This window comes from Carassius gibelio, chromosome A11 (genome assembly GCF_023724105.1).
Source record: "Carassius gibelio isolate Cgi1373 ecotype wild population from Czech Republic chromosome A11, carGib1.2-hapl.c, whole genome shotgun sequence".
Classification (NCBI taxonomy): Eukaryota; Metazoa; Chordata; class Actinopteri; order Cypriniformes; family Cyprinidae; genus Carassius; species Carassius gibelio.
Window position 1 is genome coordinate 6205129 of NC_068381.1, and position 24861 is coordinate 6229989.

Genomic DNA, 24861 nt, shown 5'->3' on the forward strand with positions numbered 1-24861 from the left:
GGTTTTATGGAACAAATTGTTTTTGAATGCTGCTGAATCAATCCAAATACAACCTGTTTTTCATTGTTGCCTAATGTATCCCTCATGTGCTCAGATACTATAACTCTATTTGCACATTTATGTTTTTATTTATTTATATTGGAATAAACATGCAATGTCAGTATTCATCAATTAAACATCTGTATTTTTAACTGTGAAAACTTTCACATTTGGGGAAAATATAAATAAAAATATCCCACCAGAAGTTAAATATGATCTCTGACATAATGTGACCAGGATGAAGTACACTGTACTATCCATTTTGCTATTATTCCAAAATTTGAATATAAAAATAAACCTCCTATCTAAGAAAAAGTAAATTATTAATAGCTTCCATGAAACATCAACAGGAGGGAGTTTTTTCTATTTTTTAAATTTTTTATTGAGGAGCTTTACTTCTCCCAGCACCTGTAGAACTTTTGTTTTCGAGTTCAGTAATGAATGCGTCAGAGCAACACTGCTGGAACAGATCCCTACGGATCATAACCCAAACCTGGACGTGTTTTCAAACTCTCACACATGCCGGAACGTCTTTGATTCTCTCCTCCTGTCTCTCTATCTTTCTGAGTTTGCTCTGGAGCTCTCTTTCTCTCGAACACTACAACCTAAACCAAATTTCTCTCTCTGCTTGTTTTTGACTCACTAGCCTCATCTACCTATCATTATACCTATCTACGTATCATCCTCTCTTTCTAATACCAGCAGCATAAATTTATCATGCCAGCTAATTTCATCAAGTTGATTTCAGTCTTGTACAATTAAAATGTATCATCAGAATCAAGCATTGTATCATCACACAAGCAAAGTCATGTGGCATTAATGATTTAAATTATGGGCTCTGTTATAAAACCAATTGAACTGCCTACCTAAAAAAAAAAAATCATTTTAAGGAGATTACAACACTTAAAAAAAAAAACATTCTACATTCTTAAAGGAATAGTTCACCCAAAAAAAAAAAAAAAACAGAGCAGATTTGGAATAATGTAGCATCACATCGCTACATTGTAAGTGTTTGAGTCCTCTGTAGTGAATGGGTGCCATCAGAATGAGAGTCCAAACAGCTGATAAAAATACTCATTCCATTTATAAAGGGCTTTTCTAGACAATCAAAACGATTTAAATTGTGTGTGTTTGATTGGGGTGGGGGGGGTGAACTGGATGAACAAACATTCATCCAATAATGCTTATGGAATGTTCATTCAGAGTTATCTTTTCTTAAATTATGTTCGTGTTTGGTGGTGTGTAGGGGAGGGGGGGTCCCCTCATTGAAAAAAAAAAAGAGGAAAGGTTCTCTTTAAGTTATTGTAATGAGGGGAGCGCAGCAACAGAGTTGGATCCAAGTGTAGTGTTTTTTTTTAAAAGAGTGATCAAACAGGCACACACCAGCAAACAGGTATAATCTAGGGCGAGACAAAAGAGTACTCCACAAAACAGACAAAGGTCAGGGCAGGCAGCAAATGATCAGAAATTAGGTAAAAAAGTTGAAGAGACAAGGCTACAAGGAGATGCATCAGGCTAACAATACTCAGCAATATATGTGTGCATGTGTGTGCAAGGTTTATAGTCCTCCTTACATGTGACAGCTGTGAACTGAAGCGTTTTGGCAAAGGAATAATGGTAAATGGAGTTCAGGGTGGATGGCAAGGGTACAGAATGGAGTGCCCTCTAGTGGAGCTTGTGGCAACTCCAGCTGGTAAACTGTTATGTACAAACGTTTACCCAGTAAGCCTAATAGATCATTCATTCAGAGTGATCTATTCTTAAATAATGTTCTGAAATGTTGCATACAAACATTATTTATACATTATTCACTTTTTAGAAACTTGTTTGCACAATGTTTGCAGTATGACACATTGTTTGCAACGTATAACACTTGGATGTCAAGTAGAAAAATATTTTTAAAACAGTTAAAAAAATGTTCAGAGATAACGTTTTCAAAACCAAATGGACATCTTCGAAAAACTTTCAAACATTTTTGTTGATTTAGACATTTACTTAGGGCAGCAACATTAAATCAGTCATTAATGCTCTATGTCGGTCTTAAACGGCAGTTGTCCATATAGGCAACAGACAGCAAGGCAGTTCACTGGATTTGGAACGGAGCTGAAGTATTTGATTTGTATGTTGGTATCTCAGTAAATGATTGCGTGTGTGGGTGTATGTGTGTGTGTGTGTGTGTGTGTGTGTTGAAAGCACAAAGACCTAAATCTAAGCTGTTAAAACATGATGAAAGGGTTCAAGGCTGCAGGTTGTGACTATGTGGCGAGAGCAGCTCACTATTCATCTCTGCTCACCCAGTAGGAAATTCTCTTTCTCTCTCTCCCTCACTCACACACTTTTGACACTGGTACAGATACGAGCTCACATAAGGCTGCATCTTCCGGGAATTTACTTATTTATTTATGTTATTTTATCTTGTAACAAAGGAAGTGAGCGAGGGACATGGGAGGGAAGAACAATATTATGTTTGTTTCCCCCTGTTTCAAGTGCACAGTAATACAGTCAATGCAATATAGCAGGTTTTATAGTCTGAATATTTAAACAGAATATAATGCATAGTGACTAGGAATCATTTACTTAATATGTAATACAGAAATTTGGAAATACATGAACTCACACACACACACACACACACACACAAATAATTTTGTTTTAAAAGCAAATATTGGAATTTAAATGGCATAATTATCAGTGGTGGACGAAGTACACAAATCAAGTACTTGAGTAAAAGTATACAGATACATATAATAAAATATTACTCCAGTAAGAGTAAAAGTACTCCTTTTTCAATTTTACTCAAGTGAAAGTACAAAAGTACTCGATTTTTTATGTACTTAAGTAAAAAAGTACTGAAAGATAGATGTTAGATCAACAGCGCCACCTGCTGTCGACACGCGGTTATTGGTAGTGATGCTACAGTCAAAAATCAGTAATAATTCAAACTTATCAAAATAAAATATATGTATAAAATAATGGTTTCTATTTTAATATCCTTTAAAATATAATTTATTTGTGAGATAAAAAAAACACATAATAAATCATTCTGATCTCAAACTCTGAGTGTGTTGTGAGTGTGTGTGTGTGTGTGTGTGTGTGTGTGTGTGTGTGTGTGTGTGTGTGTGTGTGTGTGTGTGTGTGTGAATGCAGGACTTTTTTTCAAACAGTTAGAAAAGCGCATCTCATAATGTTTGCTCCATTATAAATGGCTTTTACTGACCCCGGGTGTTCATCTGTAGCTAAAGCTCAAAGATACAGCTTGTATTTTTTGTAACGTTTTAAAAGGCAAAGACAAATATAACATCAGCCTTGTCAAGTCACATTTTACTCCAAAAATCCTGTCTAAACAAGTAGAGTACAACTGTAATTTTTCAATACGATTTCAATATACAGACCCATTGTCATTACGTTTGAACAAAAACTGCTTTTAATATAATTTTAATTTTCAAAGTACACCAAAAACCAAGAAATACAGAAATTCCTTACATAGTAAATGAAAATGACATTCCCATGACAATTAATAATTTCAGTTCTTGAAGCTAAATATTCATTGAGATTGATTTAGCAATTAGATAATGTTCTGTTATGCATTCATGTAATATTCAGTAGTCATGACATGACAAGCTACATTAGCATATTGCTGGTTGGTGGCACTACCCACGATAATTCAAGTGCACACTAAAACTGGCACCTTTGGCAAAACATTTTTTTATTTAGGAATATGCACCAAAGATATCAAATTCTCACTCATTTCTACAGGCTCCATAACTGCAGCACAGTGATATAAATCAACTCAACACCTTTGACCGCTGACTCATCCCAAACATTGTACACTGAATCCATTTTATGTACAAGCATCTGATATAATCACAAACCAAATACCGAGTAAACGCTAACTAATAACAGATATCTTCAAAATAAAGTGGTGCAGACCAGGATTTTCTGTATTTGATTATAATAATAATATACAGAAAATAAGTCACATAAAAAAAGTAATTGTTTCAAGAATAAAATATACATCCTCTACATCTGAAATATGATATTCTAATGAATGCAGTGCTTGAAATGTGAAACTTAAATGTGTGCTAACACTTTCAGTGCTCTCACTGTTGACTTGATTTCTAAATTATGCACAGGTATCTCACAAAAGTGAATGTTTCATGAACAATAGACTTCTATTGGAAGTTTAGTGGTTTGTGTTGGAAAATGCACATAAAGTACAAGGACAAAAGTAAAGTAACTAAAAGCACAGCCATGAGGTGTTAGACAGTATTGACTCAATGGCAAGTGTTGTGTCTGTCATATGCAATATATGAAATGTCATATAAACTACACATGAACATAATTCAAAAGATTTCCAATATTTATGTGGCATTCTGGCACATAATGGGCATGGACTTTGGAACGGAATACTTGCTAAAAAAATTTACTTACCCTTAGGCCATCCAAGATGTTTGTTTCTCCATCAGAAAATATTTGGAGAAATTCAGCATTACTTCACTTGCTCACCAGTGGATCCTCTGCAGTGAATGGGTGCCGTCAGAATGAGAGTAAAACCATCACAATAATCCACATGACTCCAGTCCATCAAATAATGTCTTGTGAAGTGAAAAGCTGGGTGTTTGTAATAAACAAATCCACCATTAATGTGTTAAAGTGCAGATTATTGTGATGTTTTATCATCTGTTTTATCTTAAACATTTGATAAAATAAACTCATCTACATCTTGGATGGATTTCAGCAAATTTTCATCTTTGGGTGAATGATTCCTTTAAAATAGTACTGCTAAAATAGCATTCTAGTAGCCTATGCTACTTCAAACCAGTTGGCCAGTCAGCTAGAGACTGAGCCTGCATCATCGGCATCTGATGAGTCGTATTCGTCTGCAGAGTCTGTTAGGGCAGGGTAGGGGCGGGGCTGGTCCAGATTGACGTATGTGACCTTCAGACTGATGTAGTGCTCTCCTTCCAGGCTAGACAGAATACTCATCACAGCGGACACTAGCGTGGAGAAAGTTGGTCTCCTCTCAGGGTCGGGGTCCCAACACTGTAACATAATGGTGAATCTGCAGATACAGAGGTGATGGTTAGTCATCTCTCAGTTGTGGCCAGGCATATGAACTTCACTTTCCACTGGTTAACCTCACCACCGGTCATGTTGCCACATCCTATTGCTACACTATTTTACTGTGTTCTACAGTTTCCAAATCTTTACAAAGAAGTGATGTGGAGGTATCATGATATGTGTTCAAAACAACAAGCAACAAGCACAACAAGTAACAACAAGGATGGTAGCATTTTAATAAAACTGTTAACATTACGGCAGCAGGGAATTTGAACGTGCATGAGTTATTGTATTTAATCTGTGTTATTTTAATGTTTGGGTTTTGTTTGTTTTTACCTACAATTGATGTGTCTGCATCATCTGCACTCGAGCATTTCAGTGGGCTTAAATAGATCACTCTTTACAACGGATTTAGTTCCCAAACAACTGGCAATTTTGACCTTAATATGATTTCCAGTTACAATAATTAATCCAAAATTGCGACATTAATAACACAAGAGCTCCCGGTTCTTACTTCTGGAGACTGGCACTAAACGGTTCATCTGAATCAGTGAGTGGTCGACTCCAGAACAGCTGCAATCGGATCATTCTAATTCCTAAACGAATCGTTTGGTGCGATTTGCGATCCGATTTAAAGGTTTATTTTGAAAAGACTCAGTTTGTTCATGATGAATCAGACACCGCTCCTGCGTGTCGGAGCACGTGATATATTATAGGGAGTAACGATATGTTTTATGAAATGTAGTGAAGTTAAAAGAACGATGTTATGCTTTGGAATGTAGTGAAGTCAAATTAAAAGTTACTCAAAATAAAACGACGAAGTAAAGCTACTCCGTTACTGTCCACCACTGCCTACACACTAATGGCCCACAATAATAAACATGTTAAATACTCATCTGAGGAGGAATATAATTTATATAGGAGGATATAATTTTATATGCAATATTACCTTTTCTTTTCATCATCATCTTTAAGAGTTCGTGATCATTTCTGTTCAACTTTCTCAGTTGATAAAGTGCCGATCTTAATCAACAGAGTCGCGAACATGCTCCGAAGTGCCGATCTGAATCAACAGAATCAACCGAGTCGCGAACAGTGCCGATCTGAATCAACTGAGTCGCGAACAGGCTCCGAAGTGCCGATCTGAATCAAAAGAATCAACAGAGTCGCGAACACGCTCCGATGTGCCGATCTGAATCAACCGAGTCGCGAACAGGCTCCGAAGTGCCGATCTGAATCAACGGAGTCGCGAACAGACTGCGAAGTGCCGATCTGAATCAACGGAGTCACGAACAGACTCCGAAGTGCCGATCTGAATCAACCGAGTCGCGAACAGACTGCGAAGTGCCGATCTGAATCAACGGAGTCACGAATAGACTCCGAAGTACCGATCTGAATCAACGGAGTCGCGAACAGACTCAGAAGTGCCGATCTAAATCAACCGAGTCGCGAACAGGCTCCGAAGTGCCGATCTGAATCAACCGAGTCGCGAACAGGCTCCGAAGTGCCGATCTGAATCAACCGAGTCGCGAACATAACTTTTAACGAGCAATGCACCATAAGATCACCTTTATACTATAAACAAAACACTATATTTCAGCCTATATTAATAACCTCTATGTAAAAAAAATGTAGAATCCAATTCATTCAACAAGTTATTAAATAATTTTTTTTAAACACTTGACAGGAACTTTCAGAGCTGATTTCAAAGTTACTGCGTTTATAAAACAACTCTATGAAAGACTCAGATCACGTATCTAAAAAAAAATCGCTATAGTAAAAGAGAAATAATAAGAGGAGTGAAGTTTCCTACCGTTCTGCTGTGTTTGGTCCTCACGCGCGTCTGACGCTCCGCGGCGCGTCTCCGCTCCTCACACGCGCGTTTACAGCACTAAATTAATCATCTGTGCTAATTATTATACATTTACTTCATTGTCAGCTTCAGGAACTTCATTTATTATTGTTCAAGGAACTGTTTGAAACAAATAAAAAGGTTGTATTCGACAATACAAGTGCTGTCGACACGCGGCTATTGGTGGTGATGCTACAGTCAAAAAATCAGTAATAATTCAAACTTATCAAAATAAAATATATAAAATAATAGTTTCTATTTTAATATCCTTTAAAATATCATTTATTTCTGTGATGTGCAGCTGTATTTTCAGCATCATTCCTCCAGTCTTCAGTGTCACATCTTCAGAAATCATTAAAATATGATGATTTATTATTATAATTAATAATAGTTTTGATGCCAAATATTATTTTGGAATCTGCGATACCCTTTTCAGGATTCTTCGATGTATAATTTTTTTTTTTTAAAGAACAGCGTTTATTCAAAATATAAATCTCTTCTTACAATATTAATCTTTGATTCACTTCTTATCAATTTAATACATTCTAAAAAAGTTATAAACTTTTGAACTCTAGTGTTTATTGTTAGAAAAGACTTCTATTTTAAATAAATGCTCTTCTTTTTAACATTTCATTCATCAAATAATCCTGAATGAAGTATCACAGTTCAGCAGCACAACTCTGATAATAAATCAGTAATGGAGTAATGATGCTGAAAATCACAGAAATAAAATAGATTTTAATGTATATTAAAATAGAAAAATATTTTTTTACTTCATAATAATATATATTTTTTAATCCTGTATTTTTGATGATTTAAAGAAACCCCTGTAAAAACAAACTCCGACCAGTGTGTGTATGTGTAGCACTTACACACTAATCCCCGCAATAATAAAGATGTTAAAAACTCATCTGAGGAGGAAACAATGCTGCATCATAATGAAAGGATGGACTTTTCTGTAAACTGAGCCAAACATTTTCACTTATTTAGGGTAGATTAAGAATATTTACTGTATTGCGCAAGTTAGTTCATACTTAGATATAATTTTATATGCAATATTACCTTTTCTTTTCATCATCATCTTTAAGAGTTCATAATCATTTCTGTTCAATTTTATTTCTCAGTTGATAAACTATGCACAATTCATAAAACATATGCAACTGGTACAAGAAGGCTTGACTTCCAAAAGTCATTGAAATCATTAAAAAATCAAATCGACAGGTTAAAAAAAGCCTCAGGTCCAAATATTCACTTATCACTAATGAACTGTTTGACAAACAGTCTCTGGAGTCTCGATTTGAATCAACCGAGTCGCGAACAGGCTCCGAAGTGCCGATATGAATCAACCGAGTCGCGAACATGCTCCGAATTGCCGATCTGAATCAACGGAGTCGCGAACAGGCTCCGAAGTGCCGATCTGAATCAACCGAGTCGCGAACAGGCTCCGAAGTGCCGATCAGAATCAACGGAGTCGCGAACAAGCTCCGAAGTGCCGAACTGAATCAACGGAGTCGCGAACAGGCTCCGAAGTGCCGAACTGAATCAACGGAGTCGCGAACATGCTCCGAATTCCCGATCTGAATCAACGGAGTCGCGAACAGGCTCCGAAGTGCCGATCTGAATCAACGGAGTCGCGAACAGGCTCCGAAGTGCCGATCTGAATCAACCGAGTCGCGAACAGGCTCCGAAGTGCCGAACTGAATCAACGGAGTCGCGAACATGCTCCGAATTCCCGATCTGAATCAACGGAGTCGCGAACAGGCTCCGAAGTGCCGATCTGAATCAACGGAGTCGCGAACAGGCTCCGAAGTGCCGATCTGAATCAACGGAGTCGCGAACAGGCTCCGAAGTGCCGAACTGAATCAACGGAGTCGCGAAGGAGCTCCGAAGTGCCGAACTGAATCAACGGAGTCGCGAACAGGCTCAGAAGTGCCGATCTGAATCAACGGAGTCGCGAACAGGCTCCGAAGTGCCGAACTGAATCAACGGAGTCATGAACAGGCTCCGAACTGCCGATCTGAATCAAAGGAGTCGCGAAGAAGCTCCGAAGTGCCGATCTGAAAACTTCGACTAAGGAATGTAAAAAATAAATGCATTTTAATATAGTAAATATAATTAAGATTGATCTTCCTCTATATTATATTAACAGCCTAACTTTTAACGAGCAATGCACCATAAGATCACCTTTACACTATAAAAAACACTATGTTTCAAGTTAGTTCATACTTAGACATAATTTTATATGCAATATTACCTTTTCTTTTCATCATCATCTTTAAGAGTTCATGATCATTTCTGTTCAACTTTATTACTCAGTTGATTACTCCATCCACAATTCATAAAACACAACAACTGAGGTACAAGAAGGCTTGACTTCCAAAAGTCATTGAAATCATTTAAAAATCAAATCGACAGGTTAAAAAAAGCCTCAGGTCAAATATTCATTTATCACCAATGAACTGTTTAACAAAAACTTCCTGCTCCGATGTCCAGATCTGAATTAAAAAAAAATTACAAGTAAAAATTATAGTAAAAATAATTAAGATTGATCTTCCTCTATATTATATTAACAGCCTAAGAACCATAAAATCACCTTTACACTATAAAAAAACACTATATTTCAGCCTATATTAATAACCTCTATGTATTAAAAAACATAGAATAGCCTACCGTTCTTACCAAATTCATTCAACACGTTATTAAATCAATTCGTTTTTAAACACTTGACAGGAACTTTCGGAGCTGATTTCAAAGTTACTGCATTTATAAAACAACTATATGAAAGACTCAGATCACGTATCTAAAAATAAATCGCTATAGTAAAAGAGAAATAATAAGAGGAGTGAAGTTTCCTACCATTCTGCTGTGTTTGGTCCTCACGCGCGTTTGACGCTCCGCGGCGCGTCTCCGCTCCTCACACGCGCGTCTACAGCGGTAAATTAATCATCTGTGCTAATTATTATACATTTACTTCATTGTCAGCTTCAGGTACTTCATTTATTATTGTTTAATGAACTGTTTGAAAAAAAAAAGGTTGTATTTCAGTGTCTCTGCAAGGGATTATAGATCAACAGCGCCACCTGCTGTCGACACGCGGCTATTGGTAGTGATGCTACAGTCAAAAATCAGTAATAATTTTTAAATGGTTTCTATTTTAATATCCTTTAAAATATCATTTATTTGTGTGATAAAAAAAAACACATAATAAATCATTCTGATCTCAAACTCTGACCGGTTTGTGTGTGTGTTTGTGTGTGTGTGTGTGTGTGTGTGTGTGTGTGTGTGTGTGTGTGTGTGTGTGTGTGTGTGTGTGTGTGTGTGTGTGTGTGTGTGTGTGTGTGAATCCAGGACTTTTTTTTCAAACAGTTAGAAAAGCGCATCTCATTATGTTTGCTCCATTATAAAATGGCTTTTAATGACCCCGGGTGTTCATCTGTAGCTAAAGCTCAAAGATACAGCTTGTATTTTTTGTAACGTTTTAAAAGGCAAAGACAAATATAACATCAGCCTTGTCAAGTCACATTTTACTCCAAAAATCCTGTCTAAACAATTAGAGTACAACTGTAATTTTTCAATACAATTTCAATATACAGACCCATTGTCATTACGTTTGAACAAAAACTGCTTTTAATATAATTTTAATTTTCAAAGTACACCAAATACCAAGAAATACAGAAATTCCTTACATAGTATATGAAAATGACATTCCCATGACAATAAATAATTTCAGTTCTTGAAGCTAAATATTCATTGAGATTGATTTTGCAATTAGATAATGTTCTGTTATGCATTCATGTAATATTCAGTAGTCATGACATGACAAGCTACATTAGCATATTGCTGGTTGGTGGCACTACCCACAATAATTCAAGTGCACACTAAAACTGGCACCTTTGGCAAAATTATATTTTATTTAGGAATATGCACCAAAGATATCAAATTCTCACTCATTTCTACAGGCTCCATAACTGCAGCACAGTGATATAAATCAACTCAACACCTTTGACCGCTGACTCATCCCAAACATTGTACACCGAATCCATTTTATGTACAAGCATCTGATATAATCACAAACCAAATACCAAGTAAAGGCTTACTAATAACAGATATCTTCAAAATAAAGTGGTGCAGACCAGGATTTTCTGTATTTGATTATAATAATAATATACAGAAAATAAGTCACATAAAAAAAGTAATTGTTTCAAGAATAAAATATACATCCTCTACATCTGAAATATGATATTCTAATGAATGCAGTGCTTGAAATGTGAAACTTAAATGTGTGCTAACACTTTCAGTGCTCTCACTGTTGACTTGATTTCTAAATTATGCACAGGTATCTCACAAAAGTGAACGTTTCATGAACAATAGACTTCTATTGGAAGTTTAATGGTTTGTGTTGGAAAATACTGCACATAAAGTACAAGGACAAAAGTATAGTACATGTCATATAAACTACATATGAACATAATTCAAAAGATTTCCAATATTTATGTGGCATTCTGGCACATAATGGGCATGGACTTTGGAACGGAATACTTGCTAAAAAATTTTACTTACCCTTAGGCCATCCAAGATGTTTGTTTCTCCATCAGAAAATATTTGGAGAAATTCAGCATTACTTCACTTGCTCACCAGTGGATCCTCTGCAGTGAATGGGTGCCGTCAGAAAGAGAGTCCAAACAGCTGATAAAACCATCACAATAATCCACATGACCCCAGTCCATCAAATAATGTCTTGTGAAGTGAAAAGCTGGGTGTTTGTAATAAACAAATCCACCATTAATGTGTTAAAGTGCAGATTATTGTGATGTTTTATCATCTGTTTTATCTTAAACATTTGATAAAATAAACTCATCTACATCTTGGATGGATTTCAGCAAATTTTCATCTTTGGGTGAATGATTCCTTTAAAATAGTACTGCTAAAATAGCATTCTAGTAGCCTATGCTACTTCAAACCAGTTGGCCAGTCAGCTAGAGACTGAGCCTGCATCATCGGCATCTGATGAGTCGTATTCGTCTGCAGAGTCTGTTAGGGCAGGATAGGGGCGGGGCTGGTCCAGATTGACGTATGTGACCTTCAGACTGATGTAGTGCTCTCCTTCCAGGCTAGACAGAATACTCATCACAGCGGACACTAGCGTGGAGAAAGTTGGTCTCCTCTCAGGGTCGGGGTCCCAACACTGTAACATAATGGTGAATCTGCAGATACAGAGGTGATGGTTAGTCATCTCTCAGTTGTGGCCAGGCATATGAACTTCACTTTCCACTGGTTAATCTCACCACCGGTCATGTTGCCACATCCTATTGCTACACTATTTTACTGTGTTCTACAGTTTCCAAATCTTTACAAAGAAGTGATGTGGAGGTATCATGATATGTGTTCAAAACAACAAGCAACAAGCACAACAAGTAACAACAAGGATGGTAGCATTTTAATAAAACTGTTAACATTACGGCAGCAGGGAATTTGAACGTGCATGAGTTATTGTTATCTGTGTTATTTTAATGTTTGGGTTTTGTTTGTTTTTACCTACAATTGATGTGTCTGCATCATCTGCACTCGAGCATTTCAGTGGGCTTAAATAGATCACTCTTTACAACGGATTTAGTTCCCAAACAACTGGCAATTTTGACCTTAATATGATTTTCAGTTACAATAATTAATCCAAAATTGCGACATTAATAACACAAGATCTCCCGGTTCTTACTTCTGGAGACTGGCACTAAACGGTTCATTTGAATCAGTGAGTGGTCGACTCCAGAACAGCTGCAATCGGATCATTCTAATTCCTAAACGAATCGTTTGGTGCGATTTGCGATCCGATTTAAAGGTTTATTTTGAAAAGACTCAGTTCGTTCATGATGAATCAGACACCGCTCCTGCGTGTCGGAGCACGTGATATATTATAGGGAGTAACGATATGTTTTATGAAATGTAGTGAAGTTAAAAGAACGATGTTATGCTTTGGAATGTAGTGAAGTAAAATTAAAAGTTACTCAAAATAAAACGACTCAAGTAGCTAAAGTAAAGATACTTAAAAAATGTCGCTACTTAAGTACAGTACGAAGTAAAGCTACTCCGTTACTGTCCACCACTGCCTACACACTAATGGCCCACAATAATAAACATGTTAAATACTCATCTGAGGAGGAATATAATTTATATAGGAGGATATAATTTTATATGCAATATTACCTTTTCTTTTCATCATCATCTTTAAGAGTTCGTGATCATTTCTGTTCAACTTTCTCAGTTGATAAATCTGAATCAACTGAGTCGCGAACAGACTCCAAAGTGCGATCTTAATCAACAGAGTCGCGAACATGCTCCAAGTGCCGATCTGAATCAACAGAATCAACCGAGTCGCGAACAGTGCCGATCTGAATCAACCGAGTCGCGAACAGGCTCCGAAGTGCCGATCTGAATCAAAAGAATCAACAGAGTCGCGAACACACTCCGATGTGCCGATCTGAATCAACCGAGTCGCGAACAGACTGCGAAGTGCCGATCTGAATCAACGGAGTCGCGAACAGACTCCGAAGTGCCGATCTGAATCAACCGAGTCGCGAACAGACTGCGAAGTGCCGATCTGAATCAACGGAGTCACGAATAGACTCCGAAGTACCGATCTGAATCAACAGAGTCGCGAACAGACTCAGAAGTGCCGATCTAAATCAACCGAGTCGCGAACAGGCTCCGAAGTGCCGATCTGAATCAACCGAGTCGCGAACAGGCTCCGAAGTGCCGATCTGAATCAACCGAGTCGCGAACATAACTTTTAACGAGCAATGCACCATAAGATCACCTTTATACTATAAACAAAACACTATATTTCAGCCTATATTAATAACCTCTATGTAAAAAAAATGTAGAATCCAATTCATTCAACAAGTTATTAAATAATTTTTTTTAAACACTTGACAGGAACTTTCAGAGCTGATTTCAAAGATACTGCGTTTATAAAACAACTCTATGAAAGACTCAGATCACGTATCTAAAAAAAAAATCGCTATAGTAAAAGAGAAATAATAAGAGGAGTGAAGTTTCCTACCGTTCTGCTGTGTTTGGTCCTCACGCGCGTCTGACGCTCCGCGGCGCGTCTCCGCCCCTCACACGCGCGTTTACAGCACTAAATTAATCATCTGTGCTAATTATTATACATTTACTTCATTGTCAGCTTCAGGAACTTCATTTATTATTGTTCAAGGAACTGTTTGAAACAAATAAAAAGGTTGTATTCGACAATACAAGTGCTGTCGACACGCGGCTATTGGTGGTAATGCTACAGTCAAAAATCAGTAATAATTCAAACTTATCAAAATAAAATATATAAAATAATAGTTTCTATTTTAATATCCTTTAAAATATCATTTATTTCTGTGATGTGCAGCTTTATTTTCAGCATCATTCCTCCAGTCTTCAGTGTCACATGATCTTCAGAAATCATTAAAATATGATGATTTATTATTATAATTAATAATAGTTTTGATGCCAAATATTATTTTGGAATCTGCGATACCCTTTTCAGGATTCTTCGATGTATAATTTTTTTTTTAAAGAACAGCGTTTATTCAAAATATAAATCTCTTCTTACAATATTAATCTTTGATTCACTTCTTATCAATTTAATACATTCTAAAAAAGTTATAAACTTTTGAACTCTAGTGTTTATTGTTAGAAAAGACTTCTATTTTAAATAAATGCTCTTCTTTTTAACATTTCATTCATCAAATAATCCTGAAAGAAGTATCACAGTTCAGCAGCACAACTCTGATAATAAATCAGTAATGGAGTAATGATGCTGAAAATCACAGAAATAAAATAGATTTTAATGTATATTAAAATAGAAAAATATTTTTTTACTTCATAATAATATATATTTTTTAATCCTGTATTTTTGATGATTTAAAGAAACCCCTGTAAAAACAAACAAACATAAAAAATCATTCTGATCCCAAACTCCGACCAGTGTGTGTGTGTGTAGCACTTACACACTAATCCCCGCAATAATAAAGATGTTAAAAACTCATCTGAGGAGGAAACAATGCTGCATCATAATGAAAGGATGGACTTTTCTGTAAACTGAGCCAAACATTTTCACTTATTTAGGGTAGATTAAGAATATTTACTGTATTGCGCAAGTTAGTTCATACTTAGATATAATTTTATATGCAATATTACCTTTTCTTTTCATCATCATCTTTAAGAGTTCATAATCATTTCTGTTCAATTTTATTTCTCAGTTGATAAACTATGCACAATTCATAAAACACAACACATGCAACTGAGGTACAAGAAGGCTTGACTTCCAAAAGTCATTGAAATCATTAAAAAATCAAATCGACAGGTTAAAAAAAGCCTCAGGTCCAAATATTCACTTATCACTAATGAACTGTTTGACAAACAGTCTCTGGAGTCTCGATTTGAATCAACCGAGTCGCGAACAGGCTCCGAAGTGCCGATATGAATCAACCGAGTCGCGAACAGGCTCCGAATTGCCGATCTGAATCAACGGAGTCGCTAACAGGCTCCGAAGTGCCGATCAGAATCAACGGAGTCGCGAACAAGCTCCGAAGTGCCGAACTGAATCAACGGAGTCGCGAACAGGCTCCGAAGTGCCGAACTGAATCAACGGAGTCGCGAACATGCTCCGAATTCCCGATCTGAATCAACGGAGTCGCGAACAGGCTCCGAAGTGCCGATCTGAATCAACGGAGTCGCGAACAGGCTCCGAAGTGCCGATCTGAATCAACGGAGTCGCGAACAGGCTCCGAAGTGCCGATCTGAATGAACGGAGTCGCGAACAGGCTCCGAAGTGCCGAACTGAATCAACGGAGTCGCGAACAGGCTCCGAAGTGCCGATCTGAATCAACGGAGTCGCGAACAGGCTCCGAAGTGCCGATCTGAATCAACGGAGTCATGAACAGGCTCCGAAGTGCCGATCTGAATCAACGGAGTCGCGAACAAGCTCCGAAGTGCCGATCTGAAAACTTCGACTAAGGAATGTAAAAAATAAATGCATTTTAATATAGTAAATATAATTAAGATTGATCTTCCTCTATATTATATTAACAGCCTAACTTTTAACGAGCAATGCACCATAAGATCACCTTTACATACTTAGACATAATTTTATATGCAATATTACCTTTTCTTTTCATCATCATCTTTAAGAGTTCATGATCTTCTGTTCAACTTTATTACTCAGTTGATTACTCCATCCACAATTCATAAAACACAACAACTGAGGTACAAGAAGGCTTGACTTCCAAAAGTCATTGAAATCATTTAAAAATCAAATCGACAGGTTAAAAAAAGCCTCAGGTCAAATATTCATTTATCACCAATGAACTGTTTGACAAAAACTTCCTGCTCCGATGTCCAGATCTGAATTTAAAAAAAATTACAAGTAAAAATTATAGTAAAAATAATTAAGATTGATCTTCCTCTATATTATATTAACAGCCTAAGCACCATAAGATCACCTTTACACTATAAAAAAAACACTATATTTCAGCCTATATTAATAACCTCTATGTATTAAAAAACATAGAATAGCCTACCGTTCTTACCAAATTCATTCAACACGTTATTAAATCAATTCGTTTTTAAACACTTGACAGGAACTTTCGGAGCTGATTTCAAAGTTACTGCATTTATAAAACAACTATATGAAAGACTCAGATCACGTATCTAAAAATAAATCGCTATAGTAAAAGAGAAATAATAAGAGGAGTGAAGTTTCCTACCATTCTGCTGTGTTTGGTCCTCACGCGCGTTTGACGCTCCGCGGCGCGTCTCCGCTCCTCACACGCGCGTCTACAGCGGTAAATTAATAATCTGTGCTAATTATTATACATTTACTTCATTGTCAGCTTCAGGTACTTCATTTATTATTGTTTAATGAACTGTTTGAAAAAAAAAAAAGGTTGTATTTCAGTGTCTCTGCAAGGGATTATAGATCAACAGCGCCACCTGCTGTCGACACGCGGCTATTGGTAGTGATGCTACAGTCAAAAATCAGTAATAATTTTTAAATGGTTTCTATTTTAATATCCTTTAAAATATCATTTATTTGTGTGATAAAAAAAACACATAATAAATCATTCTGATCTCAAACTCTGACCGGTTTGTGTGTGTGTGTGTGTGTGTGTGTGTGTGTGTGTGTGTGTGTGTGTGTGTGTGTGTGAATCCAGGACTTTCTTTTCAAACAGTTAGAAAAGTGCATCTCATTATGTTTGCTCCATTATAAAATGGCTTTTAATGACCCCGGGTGTTCATCTGTAGCTAAAGCTCAAAGATACAGCTTGTATTTTTTGTAACGTTTTAAAAGGCAAAGACAAATATAACATCAGCCTTGTCAAGTCACATTTTACTCCAAAAATCCTGTCTAAACAAGTAGAGTACAACTGTAATTTTTCAATACAATTTCAATATACAGACCCATTGTCATTACGTTTGAACAAAAACTGCTTTTAATATAATTTTAATTTTCAAAGTACACCAAATACCAAGAAATACAGAAATTCCTTACATAGTATATGAAAATGACATTCCCATGACAATAAATAATTTCAGTTCTTGAAGCTAAATATTCATTGAGATTGATTTTGCAATTAGATAATGTTCTGTTATGCATTCATGTAATATTCAGTAGTCATGACATGACAAGCTACATTAGCATATTGCTGGTTGGTGGCACTACCCACGATAATTCAAGTGCACACTAAAACTGGCACCTTTGGCAAAATTATATTTTATTTAGGAATATGCACCAAAGATATCAAATTCTCACTCATTTCTACAGGCTCCATAACTGCAGCACAGTGATATAAATCAACTCAACACCTTTGACCGCTGACTCATCCCAAACATTGTACACTGAATCCATTTTATGTACAAGCATCTGATATAATCACAAACCAAATACCAAGTAAAGGCTTACTAATAACAGATATCTTCAAAATAAAGTGGTGCAGACCAGGATTTTCTGTATTTGATTATAATAATAATATACAGAAAATAAGTCACATAAAAAAAGTAATTGTTTCAAGAATAAAATATACATCCTCTACATCTGAAATATGATATTCTAATGAATGCAGTGCTTGAAATGTGAAACTTAAATGTGTGCTAACACTTTCAGTGCTCTCACTGTTGACTTGATTTCTAAATTATGCACAGGTATCTCACAAAAGTGAATGTTTCATGAACAATAGACATCTATTGGAAGTTTAATGGTTTGTGTTGGAAAATACTGCACATAAAGTACAAGGACAAAAGTATAGTACATGTCATATAAACTACATATGAACATAATTCAAAAGATTTCCAATATTTATGTGGCATTCTGGCACATAATGGGCATGGACTTTGGAACGGAATACTTGCTAAAAAATGTACTTACCCTTAAGCCATCCAAGATGTTTGTTTCTCCATCAGAAAAGATTTGGAGAAATTTAGCATGACTTCACTTGCTCACCAGTGGATCCTCTGCAGTGAATGGGTGCCGTCAGAATGAGAGTCCAAACAGCTGATAAAACCATCACAATAATCCACATGACTCCAGTCCATCAAATAATGTCTTGTGAAGTGAAAAGCTGAGTGTTTGTAATAAACAAATCCACCATTAATGTTAACGTGCAGATTATTGTGATGTTTTTATCATCTGTTTTATCTTAAACATTTGATAAAATAAACTCATCTACATCTTGGATGGATTTCAGCAAATTTTCATCTTTGGGTGAATGATTCCTTTAAAATAGAGTTCTAGTATGCTACTTCAAACCAGTTGGCCAGTCAGCTAGAGACTGAGCCTGCATCATCGGCATCTGATGAGTCGTATTCGTCTGCAGAGTCTGTTAGGGCAGGATAGGGGCGGGGCTGGTCCAGATTGACGTATGTGACCTTCAGACTGATGTAGTGCTCTCCTTCCAGGCTAGACAGAATACTCATCACAGCGGACACTAGCGTGGAGAAAGTTGGTCTCCTCTCAGGGTCGGGGTCCCAACACTGTAACATAATGGTGAATCTGCAGATACAGAGGTGATGGTTAGTCATCTCTCAGTTGTGGCCAGGCATATGAACTTCACTTTCCACTGGTTAACCTCACCACCGGTCATGTTGCCACATCCTATTGCTACACTATTTTACTGTGTTCTACAGTTTCCAAATCTTTACAAAGAAGTGATGTGGAGGTATCATGATATGTGTTCAAAACAACAAAAAACTGTGACATCATGATACCATGGCATGTATATTTTCCTCAGCAACTTTGGCTAAAAGCTAAAGGTTTGGTTAGTGATTGCTGGAAGTTTCTCAAGGTTTATGAAGTTTTGCAGTGTCACTTGGGGAACACTGAACACTATGTTGTTTTTTAAATATTTCCCTCTGTCTGGAAGTGAATGATGATTAACTCTATGGGTACAGTGCTTGAGGTGTTGGATAATTGAAGGAACATTCACAATAACCTTTCGGTTGACCTTTTCCACTGCTCTGAATACTGAGTAAGCTTTAAACCCTCTGAACCTCCAATGGTGGAAAAACACTAAACTTACTGACAGCTACTTAAAACCATTGCAGTTCCAAAAGGCCATGTCCCTGCCCCGCTCTCCCTCTCTCTTGCGTTGTGGAACAATTTCCAAAAACAAATGAAAGATTAACCTACTAGAGAACAGAACTGACTTCAGTAAACCAACCAAACGTTCTACTTTTGTTCCACATTTTGATTAAGTGAGAAGAGTAATAGGAATATAAATATATATCGCAGAAACATGGAGAATCTTACAATGGATCTGGACAATATTGTGGCTGAGGCAGCCGTCTGCCCTTCAGGAGGTAATGTGTGACGTCATATGGGTCAACTTCAGGGTACGGACTGGCTCCTCTTGTGAGCATCTCCCACATTAGAACCCCAAAAGACCACTACATCAAAAGAAAGAATAACAATGTTAAGAAGAACTTATGACAACTCCTTATTGTAATCCAGTGGTTAAAGCAACCATGTTTCTCACCACATCTGACTTGGACGTGAACTTCTGCGTCTGCAGGCTCTCAATGGCCATCCATTTGACGGGTAATTTGGCTTTCCTGTGGTCCTGGACGCTGTAGTACTCCTTCTCCAGCACATCTCGAGCCATTCCAAAGTCTGCCACCTTTACAGTGTAGGATTCATCAAGCCTGGTGCATTTAAAAAAAATACAAATACAAATACATCTTGAGATGAACATGCAGAATGACACAAACCAGCAGTTAAGAAAGCATCTGATCGTAATGATGTGGATATGTTTGCATGAGCTCAGCAATTCAGCGCTCCAGCCAGATCAATTCACGTAACATTTATTTATAGCACTTTTCATAACAGATTGCTTTAAATCAAGCAGCTTTACAGTATTAAACATGAAATGCAAAATCTCTGTGCATGCAAAACTCACATGCAATTGCGTGCTGCCAGATCCCGGTGTACAAACTTCTTTTGTGCCAGATATTCCATTCCTTTAGCAACTTGGAGCCCAAAGCCAATCAAATCCTTAACTGTTGGATTCTAGGGTTAGACAACAAATCTACATAAGACTTATATTTCACAGGCACACAATGAGTTTGTGTAATTTTCGGAAACATCACTACTGGAGCATCTGCAAAGGTCATGAGCTTGATGCTGAGCTGTGTAGGAGGTCATGTTGTGAAATCCATCAGCAAATACAAAACTATTGTGCAACGCAAAGGGAAAAGGGAAAATATGTAACATATTTGATGTGTTAAGAGTTTACGTTCTAGCAACTGACCCTCTTCTCACAGCGAATGAAGTGACGCAAGTCTCCGTGTTTCATGTAAGGTAAGACAACCAAGGGAAGTCCCTCTTCAGGAAGCAGGATACCCAGCAGCGAGAGAACATTACTGTGATGAAATCCCTTCATCAAAATGCCCTCTTTCAGAAACTGCTCCACTTCATCCACATCCGTTATTCCTAGCAGAGACAATGTGAAATGTACAATAGAGATCTTCTAAAAAAAAAAACATAAAACGTTTAAAAACATGTGCATAAACCACTTCTACATTCATGCATTTGACCGATACTTTATCCAAAGGAACTTATATTGCATTCAAGGTACAGTACACATTTAAACAGTTTATGCATTCCCTGGGAATTTAACCCATGACCTGTTGTTGCTAAAACCACAATCAAGCAACAGGAACACTATTTCTGCTACAGCTAACAGCCACCCAATTTTAAAGGCAGCTCATTGTGAGAAATATATCTTTTTTTATCAGGCAGGTAATCCCGAAAGGGTAGTTCAGTTTTTCATGAGTGTCTTTATGAGCTCTTTACATTGAGGAGTTTCTTACTGTTAAGGGATTTCACAGCACAATGGATTTCTCTGTTGTTGTGGTCGGTGAGGTAACCATGGTAAACTGTCCCAAAGTGTCCTACAAAAAAAAAAAAGAGAACAAAGCATGTTTATTAATAGTGGCAAAAAACTTTGTTCAAAATATGACCTTATTTCCTTTTCTTGTTATTGCTTTTTTGAGAAATGAAGCAATTTCATGAGTTTGTGGTTGGTAAGACTCTTTAAAAGAAATTAATACTTTTATACTGCAAAGACTTATAAATTAATCAAAAGACATTTATGGGGTTATAAATTTTTTTTTTTTCTGAAGAAAAAGTGTCATGGTTTCCACACAAAAGAAATTAAGTAGCACAACCGTTTTAAACATGGTTGATAATAATAAGAAATGTTTCTTGAGCACCAAATCAGCTTATTAGAATGATTTCTGAAGGATCATGTGACACTGAAGACTGGTGCAATGATGCTGAAAATCCAGCTTTGAATCACAGGAATAAATTATAATTTGGAATATATTCAAATACAAAACAGCTATTATTGTTAAATTGTTAAATCGTTAAATAACAGTTAAATTGTAAAAAAAATATTTTAACTATTTTTACTGTATTCGTAATCAAATAAATAGAGCATTGGTGAGATGAGACTTTAAAGATCTTACAGTCATCTAAACTTTTGAAAGGTAAGTGTACTGAACTTATTTGCAGCACACAGCCTATTTTATGTATAAACACACCTTTTCCTATGATCTGGTGGTGGTGAACCTTGAGCATGGAGGCTGGGATCAACACATCCTTCACTTCCTCCAGCAGCTCCGGGCGGAAACTGCTGATGGAGATCTTTTCTGGAGGCATGAGAGGGGTCAGCGTTGTGTCCAGGTTGCCTGTGTAGGCCAGGCCGGGGAACGCCAAGGCCCCAGAAGGTGCAGTGATGCTTGTGAGGGGCAGTTCTGTAAACACCAAAGAACATAATGGAAGTGTTTCTAAAGTATCTGTAGACTTCAACTTCAAAGTGTCAAAGAAAAAATACATAAATTAAATTTTGTTACTGATGTGAAGATGTTGTCTCACCACGTCTGTAGTCTCCTAAGAGAGATAAATCCACACTATTATTACGTGAACGACTATGAGAAAAGTAAGAAAGACGACTTTCTGCCAGCGAAGCTGTGGGTAAAAAAGGTGTGATAAAACTGATTGTCCTTTTTTTTTTATAACAGCTGTGCTTGTTAAGATATTACATTTAGGAATGACTGCAAAAGGTTTGCATTAGTGAGACGTGGCATAACTTGCTCACCTTTTTTCTGTTTTCTCAGGTTTTTCAGCACAATAAAGGCCATAACTGCACCGGTGACCAGAGCTGCCAGTATGCCAAGCACAATACCCACCATATAGTGGTTACTGACCAAGATAACGGTACCAACATTATGTGTGTACCCATTAACTGTTACCTGGTACAGAAAAATACTGATGTCAGAATAAGGTTGTTTTATGCAACTAATGGCAATTTCTTTGGCTAAAGACAAGGTGGTTTATTGCATTTATAGATCTACACATACTTTCAAACACTCACCTTCACAGGTAAACCCTCACTGGGAATGGTGAGATTATTAGGGATCCTGCATGTGATCTCATTATCTAAAACTTTAGCCCCACAGTCAACATCTCCAACTGTCATCGTTATTGACATGCAGGAACTCACGAGGTTCAACTTTTGGTGCTGCATCATGAGGAAAAAGATATTTTGAATCCCAGATCCCAGAAAGATCATTAAAAGTGGAAAAAGCGCAGCAATGCAATAATGGGATAGTAGTAATCATGGAAGTATCGACTTACATGCAAGGACACTTCATCAAACCCAGGGTAGAGTCTCAGTATGTGACCTTCAGTCTCAAATGGGATGGGTCTGCCATAGGGGTGGTAGGAGAAGTCTTTTTTCCACAGGCCGAGCACTCCATCCATGTCAAATGAGAGCTCGCCCTCTTCTGTCTCATCTCGATGGAAGACCGGGGTGATGCACTCCATACGGGTGGGTTTGGCTTTACCTCTGCACTCCTTCAGGGAACAACCGTATAAAGCATATGTGAAAGAAAAAAAAAGTAATGTGCTCATAAATCTAAGATTTATTTTTGCCTTTATTGTGACAGGACAGTATTTAGACAGGAAGTGAAGTGGGAGGTGCTACACAGAGAGAAGCTGCAAAACTATTTGACTATTTCTACTAGTGAGTAGGAATAATATTATCTATCCTGCTACGTTCTTATTACAAATTACAGTATGTTACAATGAACTTTTATTTTAAAATACTAAGCAATATTTGATTCCTCATGGTATGCCCACTTCAAAGAAACAAGGCAATAGATCAATATGGGAATATCTCAGGACTGAAATACAGTTCATACAGTGGAAACAGGTTTCAGGTGGCTTTCTTTGGGTTTAAAATAGATGACAGTTCTGTAGACAGAGTCCAGATTTCGGCCTTCAATGATGATTCTTGACCCACTGTAATTCAGAATAATAAGAAGTTAGACATTCCATAACTTTTCTGAAAGGTTGTTTTCTTAACTGCCAATAAGTAAAAACGTATGACTTTCTGCATCTACCTGTCAAAGCTGCAATCGGGCAGCACGGAAAGAATCTCAGGGGTCTTCTTGTACCGGAAGACTTTAGTGGTCACCACACGGGACTTATCTATGTAGACACGGAGCACCACGTCTTTCACCTCCGTCACAGACTGAGACAGACATACGATGGAGGACAGGTTTCCTTTTACCACAGATACACTGTAGGTGGAACAACATTCACTTTAGAACATGAACACTACATATATAATCTTAAACTGAGAAATGCTGGAAATTTAAATGTATAGGTTTAAAGATGTCACTTTTGATCAGTAACTTTTGAAAAGTAGTATATGTCATAATTTCCATTAGAGGCCCCCATTTCAAGTACCCTGTAAAATGTGAATACACACACACCTTTGGACTGGACATGTTTCTCCATCAAGTGTAACTTTCCTGTTCTTCCCAGAGTCCAGATAAGAGCCTGTGATGGTGATAAGTGTTCCTCCATTCACAGGTCCATAGTCCGGCTGGACCTCAGTGATGTTTGGGACCTTGTGTAAAAAATATGTTCGGCAAAAGTTATCTACTATCAACAAGCTTTATTAATGACTATTGATTAAAAGTCAGGTGGAGGGTTTTAAAGAAGGAAAATGCATGTTTTGTATATGCAACAAATTAACTAATTACCACAAAGGTGAATCCGGGCAGCTCGGCACTTCCTTCAATGGAGTATCGGCCCTCCACTTGGCCCTCATGCACTTTAGCTGTGACGTTCACTGTTTTAAAAAGTGTCTCTGTTGCCCCAGAACGGATCTTACACATCAAGCTGAGCAGACAAAATGTCCAGTTACATTCTTACTAATAGGACTTAATATATATATATATATATATATATATATATATATATATATATATATATATATATATATATAAATTTTAAAGCTAGTATTTTATTTCAAGTTATAATTGTTTTTGTTTTTAATCTGGTTTTACTGTAGTTA

The 24861-nt window shown here is 36.9% G+C and overlaps 1 protein-coding gene across 3 annotated transcripts in view; it reads right to left on the reverse strand.

Moving 5' to 3' along the window:
* Positions 1-3297: 3297 nt before the first annotated feature.
* The window catches only part of LOC128022158 (macrophage-stimulating protein receptor-like), a 28242-nt gene continuing 6678 nt past the window's right edge, over positions 3298-24861 (reverse strand). The window contains exons 7-22 of one of the 3 annotated variants that reach the window (XM_052609446.1): positions 24548-24686; positions 24275-24411; positions 23900-24079; positions 23699-23798; positions 23133-23351; positions 22870-23016; positions 22594-22747; positions 22371-22463; positions 22037-22249; positions 21305-21385; positions 20743-20924; positions 20392-20501; positions 19972-20137; positions 19746-19882; positions 11513-12156; positions 4956-5101 (exon numbers count right to left, since the gene is read on the reverse strand). In XM_052609446.1, coding sequence (XP_052465406.1) covers positions 11925-12156; positions 19746-19882; positions 19972-20137; positions 20392-20501; positions 20743-20924; positions 21305-21385; positions 22037-22249; positions 22371-22463; positions 22594-22747; positions 22870-23016; positions 23133-23351; positions 23699-23798; positions 23900-24079; positions 24275-24411; positions 24548-24686 — 2290 coding nt within the window. In that variant the 3' untranslated portion in view covers positions 4956-5101; positions 11513-11924. Of the gene's footprint in view, positions 5102-11512; positions 12157-18365; positions 18990-19745; positions 19883-19971; positions 20138-20391; positions 20502-20742; positions 20925-21304; positions 21386-22036; positions 22250-22370; positions 22464-22593; positions 22748-22869; positions 23017-23132; positions 23352-23698; positions 23799-23899; positions 24080-24274; positions 24412-24547; positions 24687-24861 lie in introns of those variants that run through there. The other 2 variants (XM_052609447.1, XM_052609445.1) reach the window with 2 other exon arrangements.